Source organism: Nicotiana sylvestris, chromosome 6 (genome assembly GCF_000393655.2).
Source record: "Nicotiana sylvestris chromosome 6, ASM39365v2, whole genome shotgun sequence".
Lineage (NCBI taxonomy): Eukaryota > Viridiplantae > Streptophyta > Magnoliopsida > Solanales > Solanaceae > Nicotiana > Nicotiana sylvestris.
The window spans coordinates 98,538,419-98,560,927 of record NC_091062.1 but is presented as its reverse complement, the minus strand read 5'-3'; the positions used below and the strand labels follow the sequence as shown (position 1 = coordinate 98,560,927).

At 37.6% G+C, this 22,509-nt stretch overlaps 1 protein-coding gene and 1 long non-coding RNA gene across 2 annotated transcripts; both read left to right on the top strand.

Annotated features, from left to right (window-relative positions):
• Positions 1-2,889: 2,889 nt before the first annotated feature.
• Positions 2,890-3,510, top strand: LOC138871004 (uncharacterized). The gene has a single exon (XM_070148849.1). It carries the CDS (start codon positions 2,890-2,892, stop codon positions 3,508-3,510), a length of 621 nt encoding a protein of 206 aa, XP_070004950.1.
• A 4,366-nt stretch (positions 3,511-7,876) lies between these two features.
• On the top strand, positions 7,877-21,585 carry LOC138872212 (uncharacterized). The gene is made up of 2 exons (XR_011400672.1): positions 7,877-8,232; positions 20,976-21,585. It is a non-coding gene; the product is annotated as an uncharacterized lncRNA (long non-coding RNA).
• Positions 21,586-22,509: the final 924 nt, after the last annotated feature.

Sequence of the window (22,509 nt, the reverse complement as noted above, 5' to 3'; positions counted from 1 at the left end):
AAACACTTTGGAAAACAGACTTCACACAAGGAGAAATAGGTAGGGACACCTAGAATGCACATTAGTGATAGCAAACAAATACACAGATTACTTAAGAAGTTATGGAATTGACCATTTAGTTACAAAGATATGTTGAGAACACATAGTTCTAGACATGACCAATATACATAACTAGAGTACCTTTGAAAGTGCTAGGTGTCTTAACTGGATCTAATTAGTGAAGTAGAGTAGGTAAGACATAGATGAACAAACTAGACAAGCACTTCATGAAGCATTCAAAGTTTTAGAAATACTAATCACATGTAAAACAAGCAGAATTTAGACATGCTGGGTGAGACAGTAAACAAACAATGCAGTTTAGACATATTAGTGAACAAATAGGATTCATGCAATTATCTAAAGCAGGATTGGGCATGCTAAACAACATACTAGTTATAGCTTTTAACAGAACAAACATAAACCTGCTGAGTGATACAGTAATTAGGCAGTATAATCTAGTCATGTTGATTGCATATTGAGCTAATGACAGTAGAATAGTAAATAGACCTGGAAATCACAACTAATGAACTGCAGCAACAAAGAAAACACATAGTTTTGGAATGGGAATTAAATCATGACATACCAGTCAAGGAGAGAATACAGAGTATAGAGTAGAGAGGGTGCAAATAGCCAGCCTTGGCTTACATCCGACTGGATTAGTGAGAATTGCAAGTAACAGAAGAGAACAGAGAGCCTTTGAGAGAGTGAGAGTATAGATGAACTAGTGTTCGTGTCTAAGAAGTTAAAATAAGAGAGTTTATATAGTAGCTCAAGAGTAGAGTAAATAAGGTAAAGTAATCATCAATCAACAATTAAGGAATTTCAGAATCAATCACACAAGGATTCAACATAGTTTTTCTCCTTAATTAAGGAAAATCAACCAGCGGTAATGATAGGAACTAATTAAGGCAAGCGGTTCAATTAAACGGAGAGAAGAAGTAAGAATCAGAGGTCTTGTTAAAGAAAAGAGTTCAAATCAAACCAAAAATAAAGAGCTTCAAAATAGAGAGTCAAGTGTTTAATTAAGGAAAGAATCATGCAAAGAGTCAGCAAGTGTAGCAGACAATTTCAATTAAGGAAAGAAAGGAATAGTCAGGAAACGGATTGATAAATCAAGAATTCAAATCAACACTGATTTAAGGGTGAAAATATAGGTTTACCATGAATAGGCAAAAATAAATATAGACACATAGAATCAGTAGGGAGTCGAACCAATAACCTTAGTAGAAGCATATCAGGATAAAAATCGCAAGACATCTAATTAGGCTAAAGAAAAATCACAGGAACCAAAGCATAAGACAAAGTCGGTACACAAGTAACTTAGAACCAAACAAAATGTTGAAAAAATTAGGTTTTATAGCATAAACAGGTTAGGGTTAGAGCAAACCTTACGAAATCGATTAAAACACATAATAAATAGAAGATTAAACACTCAAAATTATCAAATGTTTTTGAAAAAAGAAATTTTCGGGAAACCCTAGTTTAGAAGAAATGGAAAACCATTCAAAAATCAGAAAGTTCTTGTAAAACTCATACGAAATAGGTTCGATCTATCTCAGATCTTGCACAGATCTGAGAAGTTCAAAGGACAAAAATTAGGGTTTCGAGAAGAACAACACAGAGGTGAAGAAGCAAGCTTAGAAATCCATAGATCTAAGGCGATATAGGAAGATCTTACTCAAAATCGAACCGGAACATCCTGAAACTGGCGAGCAAAGACCAAAGTCATAAGCAAACTAACCCTGGTCCCTTGAGGACCCTGGAGATGGTGATACCAGTATAGGAGAGACCATTAGAGGCCTGGGGGTGGTGAGAAACCACCATGAATGGCCATAGATAAGTGCCGGTGAGGGTGGATTAGGGTTAGGTTCATTGGAAAGGAAATGGGTTTTAGGACGGCTGTTTGGGTGAGAATGGCCGGGTTTGGGGAGGGGGTCGTTTGGAACTAAAAAATGTAAGGGGTAATGGTGGCCGTTGATCTCTGTGATCAACGACCAAGATTGAAAGGATTTGGGGCCGGGTTGGGTGTTATAGATTTGGGCTAGGTAAGTTTTTGGGCCCGATTGGGATTGGGGGGGGGGTTAAAATTGGGTTAATTTAGTAGGCTAGGTCCAAAATAAAAGGGGCTATTTGTTAAATATGTAATTAATTGCTAAAATAATTTTAAAAAATGGTTAATAAATTGTAAAAAAAAATTTCATGCATGGAAATGTTTTAAAGTAATTACTTAATATTTAATTAATATAAAAGGTTATTTTTCGGTAAAAAATAATATAATAATGCATGCATAGGCTATAATCACAAAGTAATTGCAATTGCATCCTAAAAATACCAATGTGGCTATTTGTGCAATAATTAAAACTTAATATAAATGCAAATGATAAATTAAGCCACAAAAATTATTATAAAACTATTTTGTGATGCAATCAATGATTGTTTTATAAATAAAATGTTGGGATAAATTAATTAAAATATTTTAAAAATGCAGAAATTGTATGAAAAATACTATTTGGTGCCAAGGCATAGTTTTGAAAATATTATGGGAAAAATTGGGTATCAACATGGATTCCCTCACAAGGGATCTTGACGAAATTCGGACAACAATGTGGGATGAGTCTAGACCAACGGTGCTGGCAAAGGGCATGTATTTTCCCGATAAAGCTCGCCTAACTAGGGTTGTAAAAATGTACAACGTAAGAGAGCACTATGAGATGATGGTATGAGAATCAAGCCTAGATGTATGCAAGGTTGTTTGCCGTAGATGGTTTACGGGTTGTCATTTGATGTTGCGTTCGAGCAAGAAGGAAACATGGTTGTGGAAAGTGGATAAATATATTGGCACCCACAATTATGAAATGGACACATAATGGGAACCACTTCAACTTGGATGTTGACTTGATTTCTCTTCAACTGATTCGACGCATTGAAGCGTCCATAAGGTACAAGATCAAAGAGTATATTACATCCGTCTACCAGGAATATGGGTGTACTATTACCAAAAGAAAGGTATATCTCGGGCGCAAACATGCATTTGAAATTGTTTATGGTGACTGGGATAAGTCATTTGCATCTCTACCCAGGTATATGGCCGCATTAAAACACTTTAACCTCAGGACTATTGTTGAATGGATGCTTGAGCGGAGTGCAGGAATACCAGAATATATATTCAGATACGTGTTCTGGGCATTTAAACCAGCAATTGATGGTTTTGTGCATTGCCGTCCGGTAATTTCCATAGATGGTACTCATGTCTATGGAAAGTATGATATTAAGCTGTTGATCACCGTTGTAGTAGATGCCAATGGACAAATATTTCTACTAGCCTTTTCCATCTTTGCCAATGAAAGCCAAGAGACATGGACGCTATTTTTGAACCACTTGAAGCAGCACGTTGTCAAACAACATTGTATTTGTCTAATATCTGATTGGCATGGTGGTATATTAAGTTTTGTAGAGAATTTTCCTGAATAACATGAACCCTATGCATACCATAGTTATTATGTGAGGCACCTGAAGGCCAGTTTCCAGAAGAAATATCCCAACAAGGACTTGCATGATTTAATGTGGATGACTGCAATTGATCACCATCAGTGCAAATTCAGGTGGCGTATGGAATCGATCCGACAGTTAGACGAAAGAGCCTATCATTGGTTGATGCGACATGAGCTTTACAAGTGGACATTGCATGCGGATGGTGGCAGACAATGGGGAACCCTGACTACAAATGTGTCGGAGTCTTTTAAAAGGTTATTGAAGTCTGTACGCGGATTTCCGGTCACTGTCATGGTCCGGATGGCATTTAAATAGATGGCAGAGAGGTTTGTTGAAAGGCATAGAGGTGCATCGAAATTGATGGACATAAGTGTTGAATTTATGCCAATACCAATGAAAAGATTTGAGAAATACAGGAGGCGAGCACATTGGCATTCATTTTTACAATATGATCACGATCGGGGTGTTTTTGATGTTCGCACCACTATCTATCAACATCGAGGGAATAAGGTACACACCATAAATGAAGCCAGCAGATTGTGTTCTTGTGGGAAATGGTCCATCTACCACATGTCGTGCTCACATGCCATGAAGTGCTTTCAACATACAGGTTTAGGGCCAACCAACTATGTTGATAGGCAATACAGTGTTGTTGTATACTTAAACATATATAGTGGGCAGTTGCAGCCAGTGGGTGCTGAGCATATTGGCTGCCGGAACCATTTAAAATGTTGTGTAACAAGGACTATTTGCATAAGCTACAAGTGCAAAAAAGAACGCATATATGGAACCAAATGGATGTTGGTGATACCGTTTATGCGCGTAAATGTGGCATATGCTCGCAAACAGGACACGACTATCGTAAATGTCCTTCAGTTGGTTTGGGTGACGATGGTAATCCAGCTCTTGGTGCAAGTTCATCTAATGTGCCCAACTATCAAGGATACACGTAGTGTTTTATTTTTGTAATATTTTTTGTAATAAGTGTATGTACTTGTTTATGTTGCAAGATATATCAAATAAAATTATGTTTCCATTTTTGTTAAATCTTATTGATATTTAACATTTTTCAATTGAGTAAATTAATAAATTTCTCCCTCCCGTTCATGTAATCAAAAAGAGTATTGGATTAAAAAATGGAAAATTTTTACACGGTTAAATACTACATTATGTGTGTTGTCTTGTCGATCAGAAAAGCTGCCCGACTGCGAAAAAGTTATTTTGTATCAGAAAGAATCTTTAACACGCGAAACATAGTGCGGTTAAATACTATATTTTGTGTGAATATAAATAGCACGGGTAAATGCTATGTTTTGTTTGAATATATATAGCGCACTTAAATACTACGTTATGTGTGTTGTCTTGTCGGTCTGAAAAGCTGCCCGACTGCAAAAAAACTGTTTTGTATTTGAATGAATCTTTAACATGTGAAGCATAGCAAGGTAAAATACTACGTTATGTGTTAGCATAGCGCGGTTAAATACTATGTTATGTGTGTTGCCTTGCCTATAAATAACGGGCACATTCTAGTTATTTTCTGCGCTTAACCATAATAAATAGCAAAACTTTCCATAAAAGCATGATTTTTTTTTCGCTTTAACAAATGTCTAAATGCATGTATGTACCAATGTGCCAATGTGGCAAATGCTGTATGATGGCGGACTATTGGGATGATGGTGAAGTTGGGCGCAGATACTGGATGTGTGTGAACAGGTTTGGAGGCAACAATATAATTTTTTCAACTTTGAGGTATGGCTTGATGAACCCTATAATCAGGAATGCTACAAACGATTTTCTTTGCAATATCTTCATGATTTGACAAAAAATAGTAGTAATATGAACTAGAATATAAACGAGAAATTGCGGAGTTGAAGGAGAAACTAAAAGAGGCGAAAGAAGAAAAAAATAAGTTGGAAGAGAAATTTAAGTGGTTGGAGCAGAGAATAATAGGTGGTAGTGACTAAACAATGACATAATGTGATGAGTGTACTATTTTATCTTTATGTTTCCCGTGTCATGTATTTTCATTAGTTGTACTGAATTTAAATTATGTTAAGTTGCTATTTTTGTGTTTGTGTTGTAGTATTAAAATAAAGAAGGAACAGGGAAATAAAAACATAATGCACATATTATGTAAACATAAAAAATTATTGTTATTATTTACATAAAATACAAAAAAAAATCAATGTGTCCCACAGCTTGTGTGCTTCAATGAAGCCGCTGGCCTGAGGCACATCCCATCCCGCCTGGATACACTATCAGGATCATCCTGATCACGTCGCCTCTTTATCACAAGATGCGCCTCTTAAAGATCCACAACACCCGTCGACAATGAGCCATAACTCAGTCGGCGCCCACCATCCACATCTCGGGTCGGCCGATCCTCAACAACGGTCGATGGGCCTGAAAGAACTGCTCCCAATCATCTTCGGTAATGCTCGTACCTGTGATCAACAATGGATCTGAGGGGGTCACCTGCGATGTTGCTGGAGTGAGCGCCAGGTAAAGGCTGAATGACGGCATGGTGCTGTGATGCTCATCTGGCTGATGGAGTTCACTCGGTAAATCAGCTCCAACATCCTCAACAGGTGCCTGAACAGGTGCCTCAACTCCACCTTGCTGGGGACTACCTCCTTGCCGGCCCCCACGACCCCGTAGGACAGCCTTGCCTCGTAGGGCACCCCTGCCTCGTAGGACAGCCCTGCCTCGTGCTCCCCTTGTTCGTAGGATAGGACTACCTCGATGGTAGTGCTCTGGCACCACATAAGCAGGGACTTGCTCTAAGCGCTCGTCCTCTCTGGCTCGATGCAGTATCCGGGCAGCCAGCTCTATAATCTACCCGCCATATTCGTGCAAAATAGTTGCTCCCTACCGGTATGCTGCTGCATCTGCAGTCCCAACTGGTGGAATAAATGTAGGCCAATAGCTTGCACAACATGTAACATATAAATTATGGAACGCTAGGTCACAATTATAAGTAAGAATACCAAATAACATACCAATGCCTCGTGCCTCCCGGCGTATGGAACGTACCGACCGTCAGCTCGATAAACAGGATTCCCGACAAAAAGTCCAGTAACGCCGCGGTACCAGCCCATATAATCATGCTCAGTATCCGGCTGGCTCGGTGAAGGGGGGCGGAATCAGGTCAAATCGCCGGTCCCAAGTAAATATCTGCTCTTGTAGCCAATTTATCCTGAATTCTTTTATGTGTTAGTTTTATTATTTTACATTTTTGTTTTATAATTTTATATGTTTGTTTGTAAATTAAATAATTAATTTTTATAATTATATAATATTTAATTATTAAATATTCATATATGGGTTCCAGGCTCGATATTTGCGGCCCAATAGAAACATTATTTAACTATAAGTTATTTTGACGTTTTTAGTATAAGAGATACTTAAACTACAGGAAAACTACTTAAAAGTCACTACATTTTACTACGCTAAAAGACACTACATTTTACTACGCTAAAAGGCATTACATTTTGCTACCTTAAAAGGGCGCTATATTACTAGTCTTTAAGCAAATAAATAATATAAACCAGATAAAAAACAACAAATATATTTAATCACAAAACCTTCACAAAAATACATATACAATAGTAAAAAAAACTTATTAACATTTTTTTACCAAATAATAATGATTTCTCAATTTTACATACTTTTTAGCACACTAATATCTAAGTTCGGATAAAAATAACATACTAGTTTAATCGCAAAAAAATACAAAATAACATAAAACACATGTAAAAGAACTAATATGCATTTTTATACGAGTTTTGACAAAAAATAAATCGGAATACCTCGATTTATGTTTTTTGGAATGTTGAAGATTTGAAAATTTGACTCTGAAACAAGCAACCACAACGAGAGAAGGCCTTAGCTAGGATGTAGGACCAACACTATCTACTTTTTATGGGACGGGTGGGGTCCACTCGAGCTTTTTGGTTCGTTAATGGAGGGGGGACCGCTAGAATTTTTTAAAATTGGGGGGGGGGGGTCGTTCTATTTTGGGCATGGGGGAAGGGAAGGGAATAGTATTTGGAGAGGCAAAACGCAGTTCATTAAGGCGTTTTATGTAAAACATCCTTTTGAACCGCATTTTAAGTAAACGTCCATTCAGCTGCGGTTCATTAAGGCGTTTTATGTAAAACACAGTATTAAAAGGCGTTTTACCTTAACGTCCCAAACAGACGTTAAAGTAAAATGTGGTTCATAACTGCATTTTATATATTTTGTTCACTAAGTTTTTTCCCCACTTATTTAAGTATTTTAAGTCCAAAAAGATAACATTTCGGTTTCAGACTCCCTAAGAGAGCACCTGGAAAAAGATAGAGAAAAAATAGAGAGCTAAAAAAGAAGGTTGGGCAGCAATACCCTTTTCTTCTTTGTTTTGAGCAGACAAAAACGATAGCCGCCACAACCTTTTTCTTCGTCCAAGACAACCCCCTAAACTTTAGATTTGAATCACCCTAAGACCACCATAAAATGTCCAGCCATGGATGCCACTGAAGCTAAAATGTCACCCGAAATCATCACCTAAAACTCGACAAAACCCAGCTGAAAACCCCCCAAAAATCATGGTCGAACAAGGTCAGTCGAGGTCACCAAAAAGTTTTCGTTCGGGGTCAAATTTACCCTTAGATCAAGTTCCATCACTCAGAAGTTTTTATCTGTATTTTCGTTGTCTCTAAGGTTCGTCCTTTTCACCTTCTGCTTCAATACAATTTCTGCCTTGTTTAGCAAATGTCCTATTGTTCTTGGTCTACTTGTTTTAGTTGAATTTAGCATGTTACGATATGAGTTTGCATTTAATAGATTTTGGGGTTGCAATAATTTGAGAAATTTGGTATTATGCTTTGCTCAACTTCATTGATCTCGTAATTTACAGCAAAAGTTTTAGTATAGGAATTTAAAATTTGAAAAGCACACTCAAGACTCACTTTCTTGTTTATTACAGCCTATTTCATATTTATATTTGCCTTGTTAAGAGTTTTGAATATTTTTATGTGTTTATTTCATTAGCTTTGCATAAAATTATGTCATGTTGGCTACTGTATTTGGATAATTTTAGAAATTGTAGAGAACATTGAAAGGCATGACTAAGAATTTTCGTCCATGTATTTTAAGATTAAAGAAGGTAAAAGATGAATTGGGAAATGCACTGCTAAGGAAAATGAGGTCGCAGATTATGAATTTCGGGATTTGTTTGGTTGTATAAGAATTAAATTTGGACTCGAATGAGTTAATTAAATTTTTGCACAGCCTGACAATAATAAGAGATGTGAAAGCTAGCACATCTTTTCATAACAGCTAAAATTATGCATCTCTTTCACAATAATTTTATATCCATAAATCATGGCCTTACAATAATCTTGAATTTAGGAAATGAGGAATTCATAAGCTAGTTGCTTTAAGCGCGAACTAATAAAATAATTGTCCTAGTTGTGGGTTCGGTTCCCATGGCACAACTGTGATATGTAACCCCAAATTCAAGTGCACGTTCGCGTGACTTGACCCCAACTTTAAATAATAATAAAATAAATATGTCTTAAATTGCGGGTGCATTTTACGCAGCACGATTTGCGATGTGTATAAAATGACAAGTGTACGACATCATAACTTGTTTAAATAAATTTAATAATTATTTAAAATAAATAAAAAGAGGTAGAAGATAAAATGCCCAATAGGTTTTTAAACATGTAATAAATCAGATAATTAGGCCATTTATTAATAGTTGAGCAACTGTGCTAAAACCCCGGAACTCGGGAGTGCTTCAAACCTTCTCCCGGACTAACAGAATTTCTTACCCGGTTTTCTGTGTTAGCCGACCATAAATAAGAGTCAATTTCCTCGATTTGGGATTTTAAAATGAACTGGTAACTTGGGGCACCATAATAATTATCCCAAGTGGCGCCTCTGATTAAATAAATAATCTCATTTCGAATAATGTCACTTTAATTGGAAAAAGTATGGATTCTTCGAAAAAAAGAGGTGTGACAAAGGTGATCCGAATATCGAAGAGATTACTCCCAAGATGGCCTGACTATGGGAGAAATTACTCTCAAGGTGACCCGACTATCGGAGAGATTACTCTCAAGGTGGCCCGAATATCAGAGAGATTACTCTCAAGATGGCCCAACTATCAGAGAGATTTCTCTTAATGTGGCCCGACTATCGGAGAGACTACTCTCAAGGTGACCTGACTATCATAGAGATTACTCTCAAAGTGTCCCGATTATCGGAGAGATTACTCTTAAAGTGACCCGAATATCGAAGAGATTACTCTCAAGGTGTCCCGACTTTTGGAGAGATTACTCTCAAAGTGATCTGAATATCGAATAGATTACTCTCAGAGTGTGAAGGGATGGGTACTCTTCCCCTCCCAAAACCGGAGGCCATTTTAGAATGCAAAGGTTCATACAACATATCGAAGTACAAGTCCATGGAAACAAATTGATGGAGAAATCCTCAACATCATATGGAGGACAAATCCATGGCAGCATATAGTAGGGTAAATCCATAAAGAGGCCATCTTAAGGTGCAAAGGGACTTAAATTTTCACCTTAAGATTGGAAAGTTATAGTTCCCTTTAAGGACAAACCCGCAAAGAGGCCAACTTAAGGTGCAAAGGGAGTAACATGTCCACATTAAGATTGGAAAATTATAGTTCTTTTAAGCATAAACCCGTAAAGAAGCCAACTTAAGGTGCAAAGGGGCTAACATGTCCACCTTAAAATTGAAAAATTAGAAAGCTTAAACTCGAAGACTTGGTGGACTTGATAACATCAATTTGAACACTTGGCGGACTTGCAGACTTCAACTTGAAGACCGACAAGCTTGAAGATTTGATGGACTTAAATTCTCAGCAGAATTTGACGCTTCAACCTGAAGACTTTGAGGGCTTAAATATTTCAACTTGAAGATCGGCGAATTAGAGGACTTCAACTTAAAGAATTGGAGGCTTAAATATTTCAACTTGAAGATCGAAGAACTTGAAGACCAGCAGACTTAAAGATTTGGCGAACATGAAGACATAGTGAACCCTCTTACTTTTGCGCAAATATTTGGTAGCCTCCGAAAAGACTATAATCATCCGATTGAAGACACTTATTTACCATGGAAACTTGCCCCCTCTAAGTCATATGAGATCCAAACTTCAATAGAAGAATGATATTTCAGCTCGACTTTCAAGTGCTGGTGTAGGCATATAAATTTTATCAGAACAAAATCCATAAAATAACATGGACTATATTTTAATATATTAGTCCAAATAAATATGTTGGGATAATATAATTGATTAATTATATAATTCCAATATAATTGGACTAGCCAGTTTAATTGAGCTATAAATAATGAGCCCACTTCATCAGACTCAAGATATCATCTTCTTAGAGGTCCAGTTTGGTACCACACGTGAAATGACGTGACACACCAAGTCAAACAGAAGAGCCAATAAGATCGTTCCATATGTTAAAATGACAATGCATGACAAATCAAATTAAAAGGCCAATGAAATCGCGCCACATGTGGAAGTAACATGTTCTGACCAATCAAATATGGCCTTGTCACTCTTCAATCTGATTGGTTGGAAAGAGTTTGTTATTATCGTAACTCTTTCCTCCCACAACTATAAATAGGGGTCTGCATAACACAAAAAAGACACCAGAAGTTATAACAAGAAGCAAAAGAGAAAGAGAAGTTAAAAAGAAATCCAATTCACATCCTTATAGCTCTAACGATTAGGGTTTTTGCGAAGATTGTACGTAAAGCTTCGCGAGCTCTTTCATGGCATCGCCGACCAGTGGCCAGCCACCTGATGGGGTTGGTCAGTCATCCACACCTCCCTCACAATCTACTACAACCATTACACCCACAAATCTAATCCAAAAATATGTTGATCTCTTATAACCAAAATTATTAAATAATCACATGCAAACCCTAGCCACCGTTCCTATAAAACCAGCGGAGTATTTACATGGAGAACCTATCATACGCTGGAAAAAGGAGGAAGTGAAGAAGTCCATCGTTAAACAAGGCTTGCAACTGGCAGTGTTGGGTAAATTTTCTTATGGGAAGCGATTAATCAACGAATTGCACAAAGTTATACCTATACAATGTGAGTTGAAAGGTGCTTGTTCTATAGGGCTTATTGAAGATAATCATGTGCTAATTAAGCCGTCATTATTGGAGGATTATGTTCATCTACTCTCAAATCCTGCCTTTTATTTGAAAACACAAGGTGTATGTGGCAGATGCGATGCACTAAGTGGAATCCATGGTAGAAACCTGATGAAGAAACTCTCATTGTTGTTGCGTGGATTAGCTTCCCAGAGCTGCTACCAAATTTTTTTTGTAAGGAATTTGTGTTTTCACTTGTAAGGGCAGTAGGTAATCCACTTCATATTGATTTGGCTAACAAAATGACACAAGAACTAGTTCTGCTAAAGTTAAGGTAGAAGTGAATTTACTTGCAAAATTCCCTCAAAGGGTTAAGATTGTGGAAGAAGAAAATGAGACTGGGCCGGAGGAGTCTAAATGGATCAAGATCAGATATGATTACTTGCCAAAATATTGTAAGACATGTAGAAAGAAAGGGCACAATGAAGTTGAATGCTGGATAATTCATCCAGAATTGCATAAGAGGTATGATGACAAAGAGGAGGAGAAAACTACTGGAAAGGATGAAGTTGGTACGACAGCTAACTCAACCAAAGTTTTGTCAAGTGGAAAAGTGGTAGGTAAACCAATCGCAAATAAGGCTAAGCCGGAATGGATGCAATCAAGAAAGAATAAGTATCAACGAGATAATAGGGTCATATGATTGACAATGTAAAGGACAAGGAAGCTGACAATGTGACGGGAAAGGCCAAAGTTGATACAGTAGCAATGAAAACAAATTTGATGCATTAGAAGTGGAAGAATGTGATCAAACAACATTAAGGATTACTGAAGGCAAAAGAGAAGACAAGGGCAGTGACAAAAAGAAGGAACAAGGGAATAATCAAGCCAAAAAGGTGTAGGAGAAGGTGCAAAATTCTTGAAATTCCAGCCTTAATCCTAATGGAAATGGGATTAGATTAGCTGGGAAAGAGGAATTCCTAATCCTATTGAAGGAGAGAGTCAAAAGCTTGAAGAAATAAGGCTTGTGAAAAAATAAACAGTGAAAAAAGTACTATCCAATGAGAAAAAGTGGAATTCTACTCCTACGGGATTGTCAAATCTGTAGGTAATGGGTCTAGATCAGTGGCAAAAGAAGGAATTACCAATCCTTCAGGAGAAAGAAATAAGGTAGTTAAGTCCGCTCCTAGTCCTACTAATAATGGGAGTAGGGATGAGTTAACGAAGGAAAGAACAGTAGATTGGGTGGCTAGAAGATTTGGTGCAGCTCGCGAATATATAAAGGTCGCTACTAATTATTCATGTCAAGAAATTACCTCACAAACACTTGATGATAGCTCAAAGGGAATTGAAACATCTCACACTAATACTGATGCAAAGAAAGCATAGGGAGAATAAGTTTAGAAGTTGGAGATCACCAATGCAGCTGATATGATTGTCAATGGCAATGAAATAGATGAAAATCAACAAGAAGCTTGGGGTTATAGAGGATTATCAAAAGAAGCTGGAATTCAAGATGGATCAGCTAATGCAACAAAGCCAAGAAACATGCCAATGGAACAGTAAAATCTAGGAATTCTGGGGAGATTTTGGCAAATGTGGATGTTGTTCCAGAGTATTTTTTAAGGAAAGAGTAGGTTAAGAATGTCAATGTGGAGGTATTGAAGGATACAATGGGATCATATCACCAAACAGTTGATGGGAAGGGTAGTACTCCCAATGGAATAGTAATTTCTGGGAATTCTGGTATAGTGAACCCCAGCTTGGGTTCTATTTATGATTTACAATTTAAGATTATGCAGGAGAATCTGGGGATTATGGAGATCAATTCTGAGTTATTGAAGGAGGCAACAATGAAGGAACATGATCATATTGAGCAAGCCATATTACCCAGGGAGCTAGGGACAATTGAGATAGTGCCTATGGCATGTTCAGGCACTGATCAGATTATGCAGTTATACCTCAATGTACCTATGAAGTCACCATTGCAGACGTTACATGACATTGTCACACACAATGTAGCACCTGTAGATGGAGCATTCCTAGATCAGCAACAAATGGGAGAAGAGGGAGATGATGAATCAATTGTTGGCACTTTTAAACAAATGGCAAGAGAAGCAGATTTATCACCTAAAACCAATGCAAAGGGAGGCAAGAAATCAAAGAAGCAGACTCAGAATAAGGAACTTCTACAACCATCAAGAATCATGCCCAGGAAGGCAGCTTCACGAACTAAGTGATAATGATCAAAACACTAATTTGGAACATAAGGTTTGTGATTACTCAACGGGCCTTTCCTAGAGTGATCAACATGCAAAGGGTGCACAATTTCTTTGTCATTTCATTGATGGATCCATTTCAGAAGAAAGGATTTATACAAAGATATAGGAAAAGGTTGAATATGGAGTCAGCTTATTCGAGCATTAATGGGAGGATTTGGTTATTTTTTGATATTGTGGTGGAATGGGAATTAGTTGTTGATACTGAGCAACATGAGACTGTCAAAATATTTCACCATGACATTGGGTAGCACATCATGATGACTTCTTTATGCAAAGTGTTTTGCATTAGAGAGGCTGGAGTTGTGGGATAATTTATATTACATAGCAAGTGATATGGAGTTGCCTTGGCTAGTAGGAGGAGATTTTTATGTGATATTACATGAAGATGAGAAGATAGGGGGATTGCCAATACACCCTCCTAAATATGATGATTTTGCCTTTTTTGTAAACTCATGTGGATTGTTTGATCAAGGGTACAAAGGCAGTCCATTTACATGGTGGAATGGAAGATCCAATATTGAGTGTATATTTAAGAGATTGGACAGGATTCTTGTGAACTTGCCATTTCAGAATATGATGCTAACAATTGAAGTGGAACATTTGATAAGTACTGGATCAGATCATGCCCCATTACTCATTACATATGGAGAGCAGACCACAAATTTTGTCAAACCATTCAGATTTTTGAATTTCTGGACAAAACATGATACATTTATGGAGGTAGTGAAACAGAATTGGAATGCTGATTTTATTGGAGATCCATTCTTAATGTTTTAGCCCAAACTAAAGAAGGTGAAGGCAACATTGTCTAAATTGAGTAGGGATACATTTGGTGACATTTTCAAGCAGTTAGCTATATTGGAAGATATTGTTAGGGTAAAGGACATTTTCAAACAGTTAGCTAGAGAGAATAGGATAGTTCTTTAGAAGCTCAATCAGAATTGAAGAAGTACTTGAGTATAGAAGAGCAATACTGGAAGCAAAAACTGGAATGCCATGATTTGTTGAGGGTGATAGAAGCACTAGTTTCTTTCACAACCATGTTACTGGCAAGAGAAAGAAACTGCAATTGAAAAGGATTCGGAATGGAGATGGAGCATGGCTTGAAGATCAAGTGCAGATGGCTAGTATAGCAATTGAATTCTATCAAAGACAGTTCTCAAAGGAGGGAGATTCTACTGATTTCTCTTTGTTAGACAATGTTCCAACTATGGTGACCATAGAGCAGAATTTGGAGCTGTGTAGATTTCCAACATTAGAAGAGGCCAAGGCTGCAGTTTTTGAATTAAGTGGAGACAACGTTTGTGGTCCAGATGGATTCACTGGTCTTTTCTACCAAACATATTAGGAGGTGATATGATATGATATTCACAATATGGTGCTTCATTTTTATGGAGGTGCAGCTTTGCCAAAGTCCATTACTCATAATAATTTGGTGTTGCTGCCAAAGAAGCCAAGAGTCCAGACATTCTCAGAGTTAAGACCAATAAAATTGAGTTATTTCATCAACAAAGTGCTTTCAAAAGTTGTTCATGACAGATTGGAGAAGTTCCGGCCTATCTATATATCTCCAACCCAATCTGGATTTGTAAAAAGGAAGGAGTATCTTTGAAAACATCCTCCTAACACAAGAAATTTTCACTGATATCAAGAAGAGAGGCAAGCCTGCTAATGTGTTGATAAAGCTTGATATGACAGACATATGATATGGTGTCTTGTAAATATTTGATGCATGTGCTAAGAAAAATGGGATTTGCTGAACATTTTATCAATATAGTTTGGAACCTACTCTCTAATAATTGGTATTCAGTGTTGGTTAATGGACAAGCATCAGGTTTCTTAAAGTCTACAAGAGTGGTGAAGCAAAGAGATCCATTGTCCCCTACCTTATTCATATTATTGTATGAAGTTCTATCTAGGTCTTTGAATAAACTGTTTGATGATAAGTCCTTTATTGGATTTGGCATGCCTAAATGGTCTGATCCGTTGAATCATTTGGAATATGCTGATGATATAATTATATTTACCTCAGCTCATCCTTCCTCTTTGAATGAATTTATGGCAGTATTAGGAGGCTATAAGCAGATCTCAAGACAGCTAATTAACAAATCCAAGAGCTCTTATTACATGCATAACAATATTGCACATGCCTTATTTCAAGCATTTAGGGATACTACAGGCTTTACTAGAGGGCAGTTTCCATTCACATACCTAAGGTGACCTATTTTCTATACTAAAAGAAAGAAAGAGTACTATGATGATCTTATAAAAAAAGTGAAGACAGAGTTACATGCTTAGAAATGCAAATTGCTATCATTTGGAGGAAAGGCAACTTTCATTACTAGTGTTCTTCAAAGCATGCCAGTGCATCTATTGTCAGTACTGGATCCTCCTAAAAATATACTGGAGCATTTGCATAAAATCTTTGCAAGATTCTTTTGGAGAACCAAGGATGAAGGTAGGAGTAGGCATTGGTCATCCTGACAGAATCTATGCCTACCTAAAGAAGAAGGGGGCTTAGGTTCTAGATTATTACAAGATGTCTCAAGAGCTCTATTTGCTAAAATTTGGTGGAGATTTAGGACCACTAAATCATTGTGGTCCAACTTCATGTGGAACAAGTATTGTTAGAAGGAGATGCCTACTATTGTGCAATTTAGGAAGGGTCTTATGTGTGGAGGCAAATGTTGAATGCTAGGGAAGAATTAGAGCATGAGATCATGTGGGAGATGAAGAGTGGAACAACCAATATATGACATGAAAACTGGAATGGACTAGGTGCTCTCTATCATGTCCTACCTCCATATTTTCTAATAAATGAGGAGTTACAAGAGGTGGCAGAATTGAGGCAAGGAGGATCATGGAATGATCAACTGAATGATCAAAGCTTCCCTGAGGAGATTGTTGATCATATAAGACATAATGTACATTATGATGGCAGTAAGGAATACTGGGACAAAACATACTGGATGCCAACATCATCAGGCAAATTCACTGTTAGTAGTGCTTGGCAAATTCTGAGTCATAGAGCTGATCCTAATCAAGAATTCAAATAAATATGGACAAAAGGGTTGCCATTTAAGATATATTTCTTTTTATGGAGGCAAAAACTAGCTACTGATGATCTATGGAGGAGACAAGGGCAGATGGTTATGTCTAGATGTTGGTATTGTCAACATCCATAGGAGGAAACATTAGAACACATCTTATTAACTAGCCCTACTATATGAAAAGTGTGAAAATTGCTCATGGGAGCTGCAGGGATTATGGTACAATTAATACAAGTGATAAGGTAGTGGCGGAGTGTAAAATGTTGCCCAAAGTTGAAACCACTGTTTCAAGCAGCTCCAGCCATCATTACATGGGAGGTATGGAAGAAGAGGAATGCAGGCAAGCATGGGGGATCTGTGTCAATTAATAGGGTTATTCATAAAGTCAATATGACATTGCATCAATTGGCAAGAGTTAGACATCCATGGCTATATCAAATACCTATGTTATGGCCAGATATGATCTAGCTCTTTGAAGCTTATAAACCAGTATTGATCACTAGGAGAGTTACTTGGTAGCTCCCTCATCATGGGTGGTATAAAACACTAATGGAGCATCAAAAAAAAATGTTGGCCCTAGTTCACTTGGCTTTTATGTGAGAAATGATGAAGGTGATTTAGTGTATGCAAGGGCAGTGGACTTAGGAGAGACCACAAATGTTGTAGCTGAAGCAAAAGAAATACTTCAATGCTTGGAGTACTGTATGGAGAATGATCTTTTTCCCCCTCATATTGTAAACTAATTCGTTGGTGCTAAAGAAGGTGATTGAAGGAGAATGGGATCCATCTTGGTCTATAGTTCCATAAGTGCAGAAGATTAAGGAGATGAGGGATAATTTTAATGTGATCTTTCAACATGTGTTCTGAGAGGGCGACACAGTTACAAATTTTATAGCTAACATTATTTTCTCTTTTGTAGTTGCATCTGAATTTCATTCATTTGCTGAATAGACTTGTGCAGGGACGAGGCTACTCAATCTTGACAAAACACAAACTCTTAATCTCAGGGTTAGGATTGGTGCTACTAGGTTTGTTATTACAATGGCCTGCATGTCTTATTGTAATATTCAAAATCTGTATACTGTTAGGGTATTTTTCCAGTGGTATTAGCATGGTTTTATGCTCATTCTAGAGGTGCTTTAATGGTGTATAGAGGTTGTCATATAAGCAGGCGGTGGATAGTGCACCTTATAATATTTCTGGAAAATCCAATGTATACTTATGAGTTTCCGTATATACTTTGCATTGTTTATTGGTTCTGCTATGTGCTTGATCATAGTCTAGATTAGTGATTGTTGAAAGACAAAAGCTGGGATCCAATGTTATCAACAGGATGGATGATTACTTATGTGTACATGTGTGCTACTAGGATGTAAGCCAGTGGTATTGGTATGATTTCATGCCCAATTTGGAGATGTAATAGCAGTATATATTGCTTCATTGAATTGTATTCATGGCACATATGTATAGGTTCTTATTGGCAGAATACAGGTCCATATAGGAACTTCATGCTTAGGGAGTATAATACCCCAGTGTCACATGGTATTCTGATGGATTATAGCTGGTATTCAGAGTTTCTTGTAGGTGCAATTTATCAAATTAGTATGCTCTGCAGTGTCACCATAATATCCAGTGGTATTGACATGGATACATGTCCAATCTGGAGGTGTTATGGCAGTGCAAGCATAATATTGCAGGATATGGTACCTATTATAGGTTATATAGATACTTCTTGGACTGAATTTCTTTCAAGATATGTAGGGAACACAGAATTGATGTCTACATTGATAATGCAATTGGAAACCTTCGTGGAGTTTGGTCATTCCTAATAGATGGTGTTGGTTGGAGATTCATATTTGCCTTGTCCTTTGGAACGCAAAACTTGTCACCTGGTGAGAGCATTGGAGGTGCTACATTGAGGTTTTGCACTTGGCTTGTGGATACACACACCATCTTATGTGGGGAGTCAACTGAGACACTTGTTGTAATAGTTAGCATGTCTTATTTCATTATATTTAGCTATATCTTAGCAAATTTGAGATTTTATTTGACAATTTGTAAACATTGGATCCTTGCTTTTGATTATTTATATATGAACCACTAAGCAGCATGCCTTGTGGTATATTTGCTTTAAAAAAGAAGAAGCAAGAGAGAGCTCGTGGATCAAACGCCGCAAATTTCTCTACAAGTTTCAAGCTTCAAGCAATCAAGTTAAAGTTCAAGAAATCAAATTCAAGCTCAAGAACAAAGAATAAATCAAGATTCAAGGAGTACGAGTTCAAATCAAAGTTCGTGCTAGTTGAATTCGAGATTATCGTTCGCGGCAACAACTACAGATTTAAGATCATGCTCAAATGCCCTTGGATTTACCTACTATTGGAAAGAAGAATCAGAGGATTCATAGAGATTGTACACTCATATTATTTGAAATCATATACTAAGATTGTTGCAATATTGTTTGGTCTCAGTTATTTTCTTGACGAAATTTATTGTCTACAAATTCTGGCACGCCCAATAGGATAATCTCTACCTCTCATCTCAACTTTTCAATCACCAAGTTCAAGAACATTGAAATGGCTTTAGAGAAAATCAACTCCAATTCAATTTCCCCCAAGGCCACTAATTCCAGGTTCTATGCTGATGTGAAAAGCATCCTCGATGTTACCTTTGGAAGCTTCGGACCAGTTACGAGGAGCAAAGCAAGCTCGTTAGGACAACAAGCACCCCAAGTTTTATCCACATCAACCCCTATTTTTGGATCTTCATCCTCAAAAGGAGCAAGATCTTCCACAAACGCACCTAAAGGAGGAAGCAATGTTGCTAAAAGATCAAGAAAACTCTTGCTCTGCTTGACCTCTTCGGATCCAAGTACTCTGCTGTGAAGGAAGATAATGATGCTTCAAGTGATGGATCCTCCCTAATTATACCACATAGCATGAGCCAATCGAGGACAATCTATGTGACAATCCATGCTACTCTCTATCATCCACGACAATCATGCAAACCATGGTGACAAAAACTTCATCTGTGGAGGATCAGTTGGCAAACTTGACGGAAGTAGTCGCTGTCTTGACCAAGTGTATGCAAAATCAAGATGCTAGAATCGACAAGCTAACATATAGGATGGTAATCTTTATGGAAGAAGAATCCATCCCAACACCTAGCAAGCTCCCAGAAGTTCCAGAGAGTGATTCTCCCCCAAGACAAGTAACATCCGCTAAGGCTATCCCTGTCTCATCTGAAGGGATGATTCCAATCAATCAACTGAAGAAGCTCATTGAAGGAACCATTAAGAACAAGTATGAAGTTTCTCCCAATTCCCCCCTTACATATGCAAAGTCGTATACTGCAAGGGTCAATATGTTGAAGATGGCTGATGGCTATCAATCTCCAAAGTTTCAACAGTTTTATGGTAAAGGTAATCTTAAGCAACATGTGGCACACTTTGTTGAGACGTGTAACAATGCTGGCACTTATGGAGATTACCTCGTCAAGCAGTTTGTCCACTCGCTAAAAAAAATTCTTTTTACTGGTACACATATCTCGAGGCTGGATCTATTGATAGATAGGATCAACTAGAGAAAGAGTTCCTCAATCGCTTTTATAGTACAAGACATATTGTGAGTATGATAGAACTTACATATACTTATCAACGAAAGGGTGAACCAGTTATCGACTCTATCAATCGTTGGAGGAATGCAAGCCTCTACAAAGAGAGGCTTAGTGAAGCTCTGACATAGAGATGTGCATCCAAGGCATGCATTGGGGACTCCGCTACATCTTGCAAGGTACCAAGCCTAGCACATTTGAAGAACTTGCGACTCGTGCCCATGACATGGAGTTCAGCATGGCCTCTTCTAGAAATGAAAGGTTACCTATTGATAACTAGGGATTATGATGCATTTTACACTCCTTCTTACTTGAGTTTTGATTAAAAATGTGTACAAAATAGTTGCAAAGGCTTACATGTTGTACTTGTTTGCAGGGTTTGGTCAACAAGGTGACAATTTGTCAAAACCAGCTCAAAAAGGAGTGAAACATGCACAAGTACCAAGAACAAGTCCAAGCACAGTGCAACAGGTCCAATGCGGCCGCACTCCATTCTGTGCGGTCCGCAATGAGGAAGTTCAGAGAGGTGCTCATTTCAAACAATCAAGTATTGCAGCCGCAAAGCATTTCATGCGGACCGCAATGGACTCACTGTGGCCGCACTCGATATTGTGCGGTCCGCAAAGAGGAAGTTCAGAGAGTTGAAGATTTGGGCTTAATGCCAATGCGGTCCGCGGTCCTTTTTGTGTGGACCGCAACAAAAGGCACCGTGGCCGCAGTGCATTTTGTGCGGCCCACGGTGGCCAAGTTCAGAGAGCAGAGTTTTAAGCTAAGAAGCCTCAATGCGGTCGCACTACCCCCGCAAGGGGTATTTTTGTCTAAAACATGCTGGCTAATATAAATAGTTTCTTTTCCCATTTTTAGGTGATTAGTTGTATTTTTAATGTTGGGTTGCGCTTGTGAACAATGTTACTTATCTATTTTATGTAATTTTATCATTAAATCTTCAAGTTTTAGCTTGTTATTAAATATTATGGGTTTTTCTTCATCTATTTCTTTGTTTTCTTCTATTATCATGAGTAGCTAGACCCATTAACTAGGGTTGTAGCTCATTCCTAGTGTGGGTATTTGATGGATTTTATTTTTTAAGGCTTAAATGTCTATGGGTGTTTGATATTTGGACTAATTTATGGTTTCAATGTTCAATTAGTGGTTGCAAACACTAATTTGTGCCTATTTGACTTGGGTTCTTCTTGAGAAAGAGAACTTGAGTCTAGGAAAATTAGTCCAATAAGGAATTAGAGCGTATTCAAGAGATTGATAGCCCCAATTAAAGTGTTAAACCTAGAGATAGTCATACTCGACTTGAACCTAAATTGCTTGCACAGATTATCATACCCAATTGGTCTTGAGAAAGTCAATTAGGGCAAAATCACTCCAACTACCGAGAGCTATAGAGTGAGAAGTTTAGTGCATTGGTTATATCGTAATCCCCAACATGACTACCTAGCCTTAGACTCGAGAATCCATCAAGTATCTACCTAGGAGAAAGTCACTTCCCTAGTGCCTTTTAACTATTTAGACAACCCTTCAAGTATTTCACTCTTAGCGTAATTTAGCATCTTATTAGCATAAAATTAGAAGTAAAATCAAAAGACCAACTATGATTAGAAGTGAAATTAAGAGCAATTACGCATCTCTAACTTAAATAGAAACCCAATTCTCATTTCTAGCTCACTGTGGAAATCGATCCCGACATTCTCGGGTAAAAGCTGCTTCGACCACTCTCGCTATTTTGTAGTAGTTCAGGGTTGGCACTGATTACTTTTTGGAACCGGTGCCGGGGAGCTAACGGTTTTGGCTATCTATCTAAATAGTTTTGTGTATTGTTCTTCTTTCCTTCTGTGTTATTGATTTGTGTGTGTCACAACTTTAGATACAAAATGGCAGCAAATAATGCACCTCTTGGA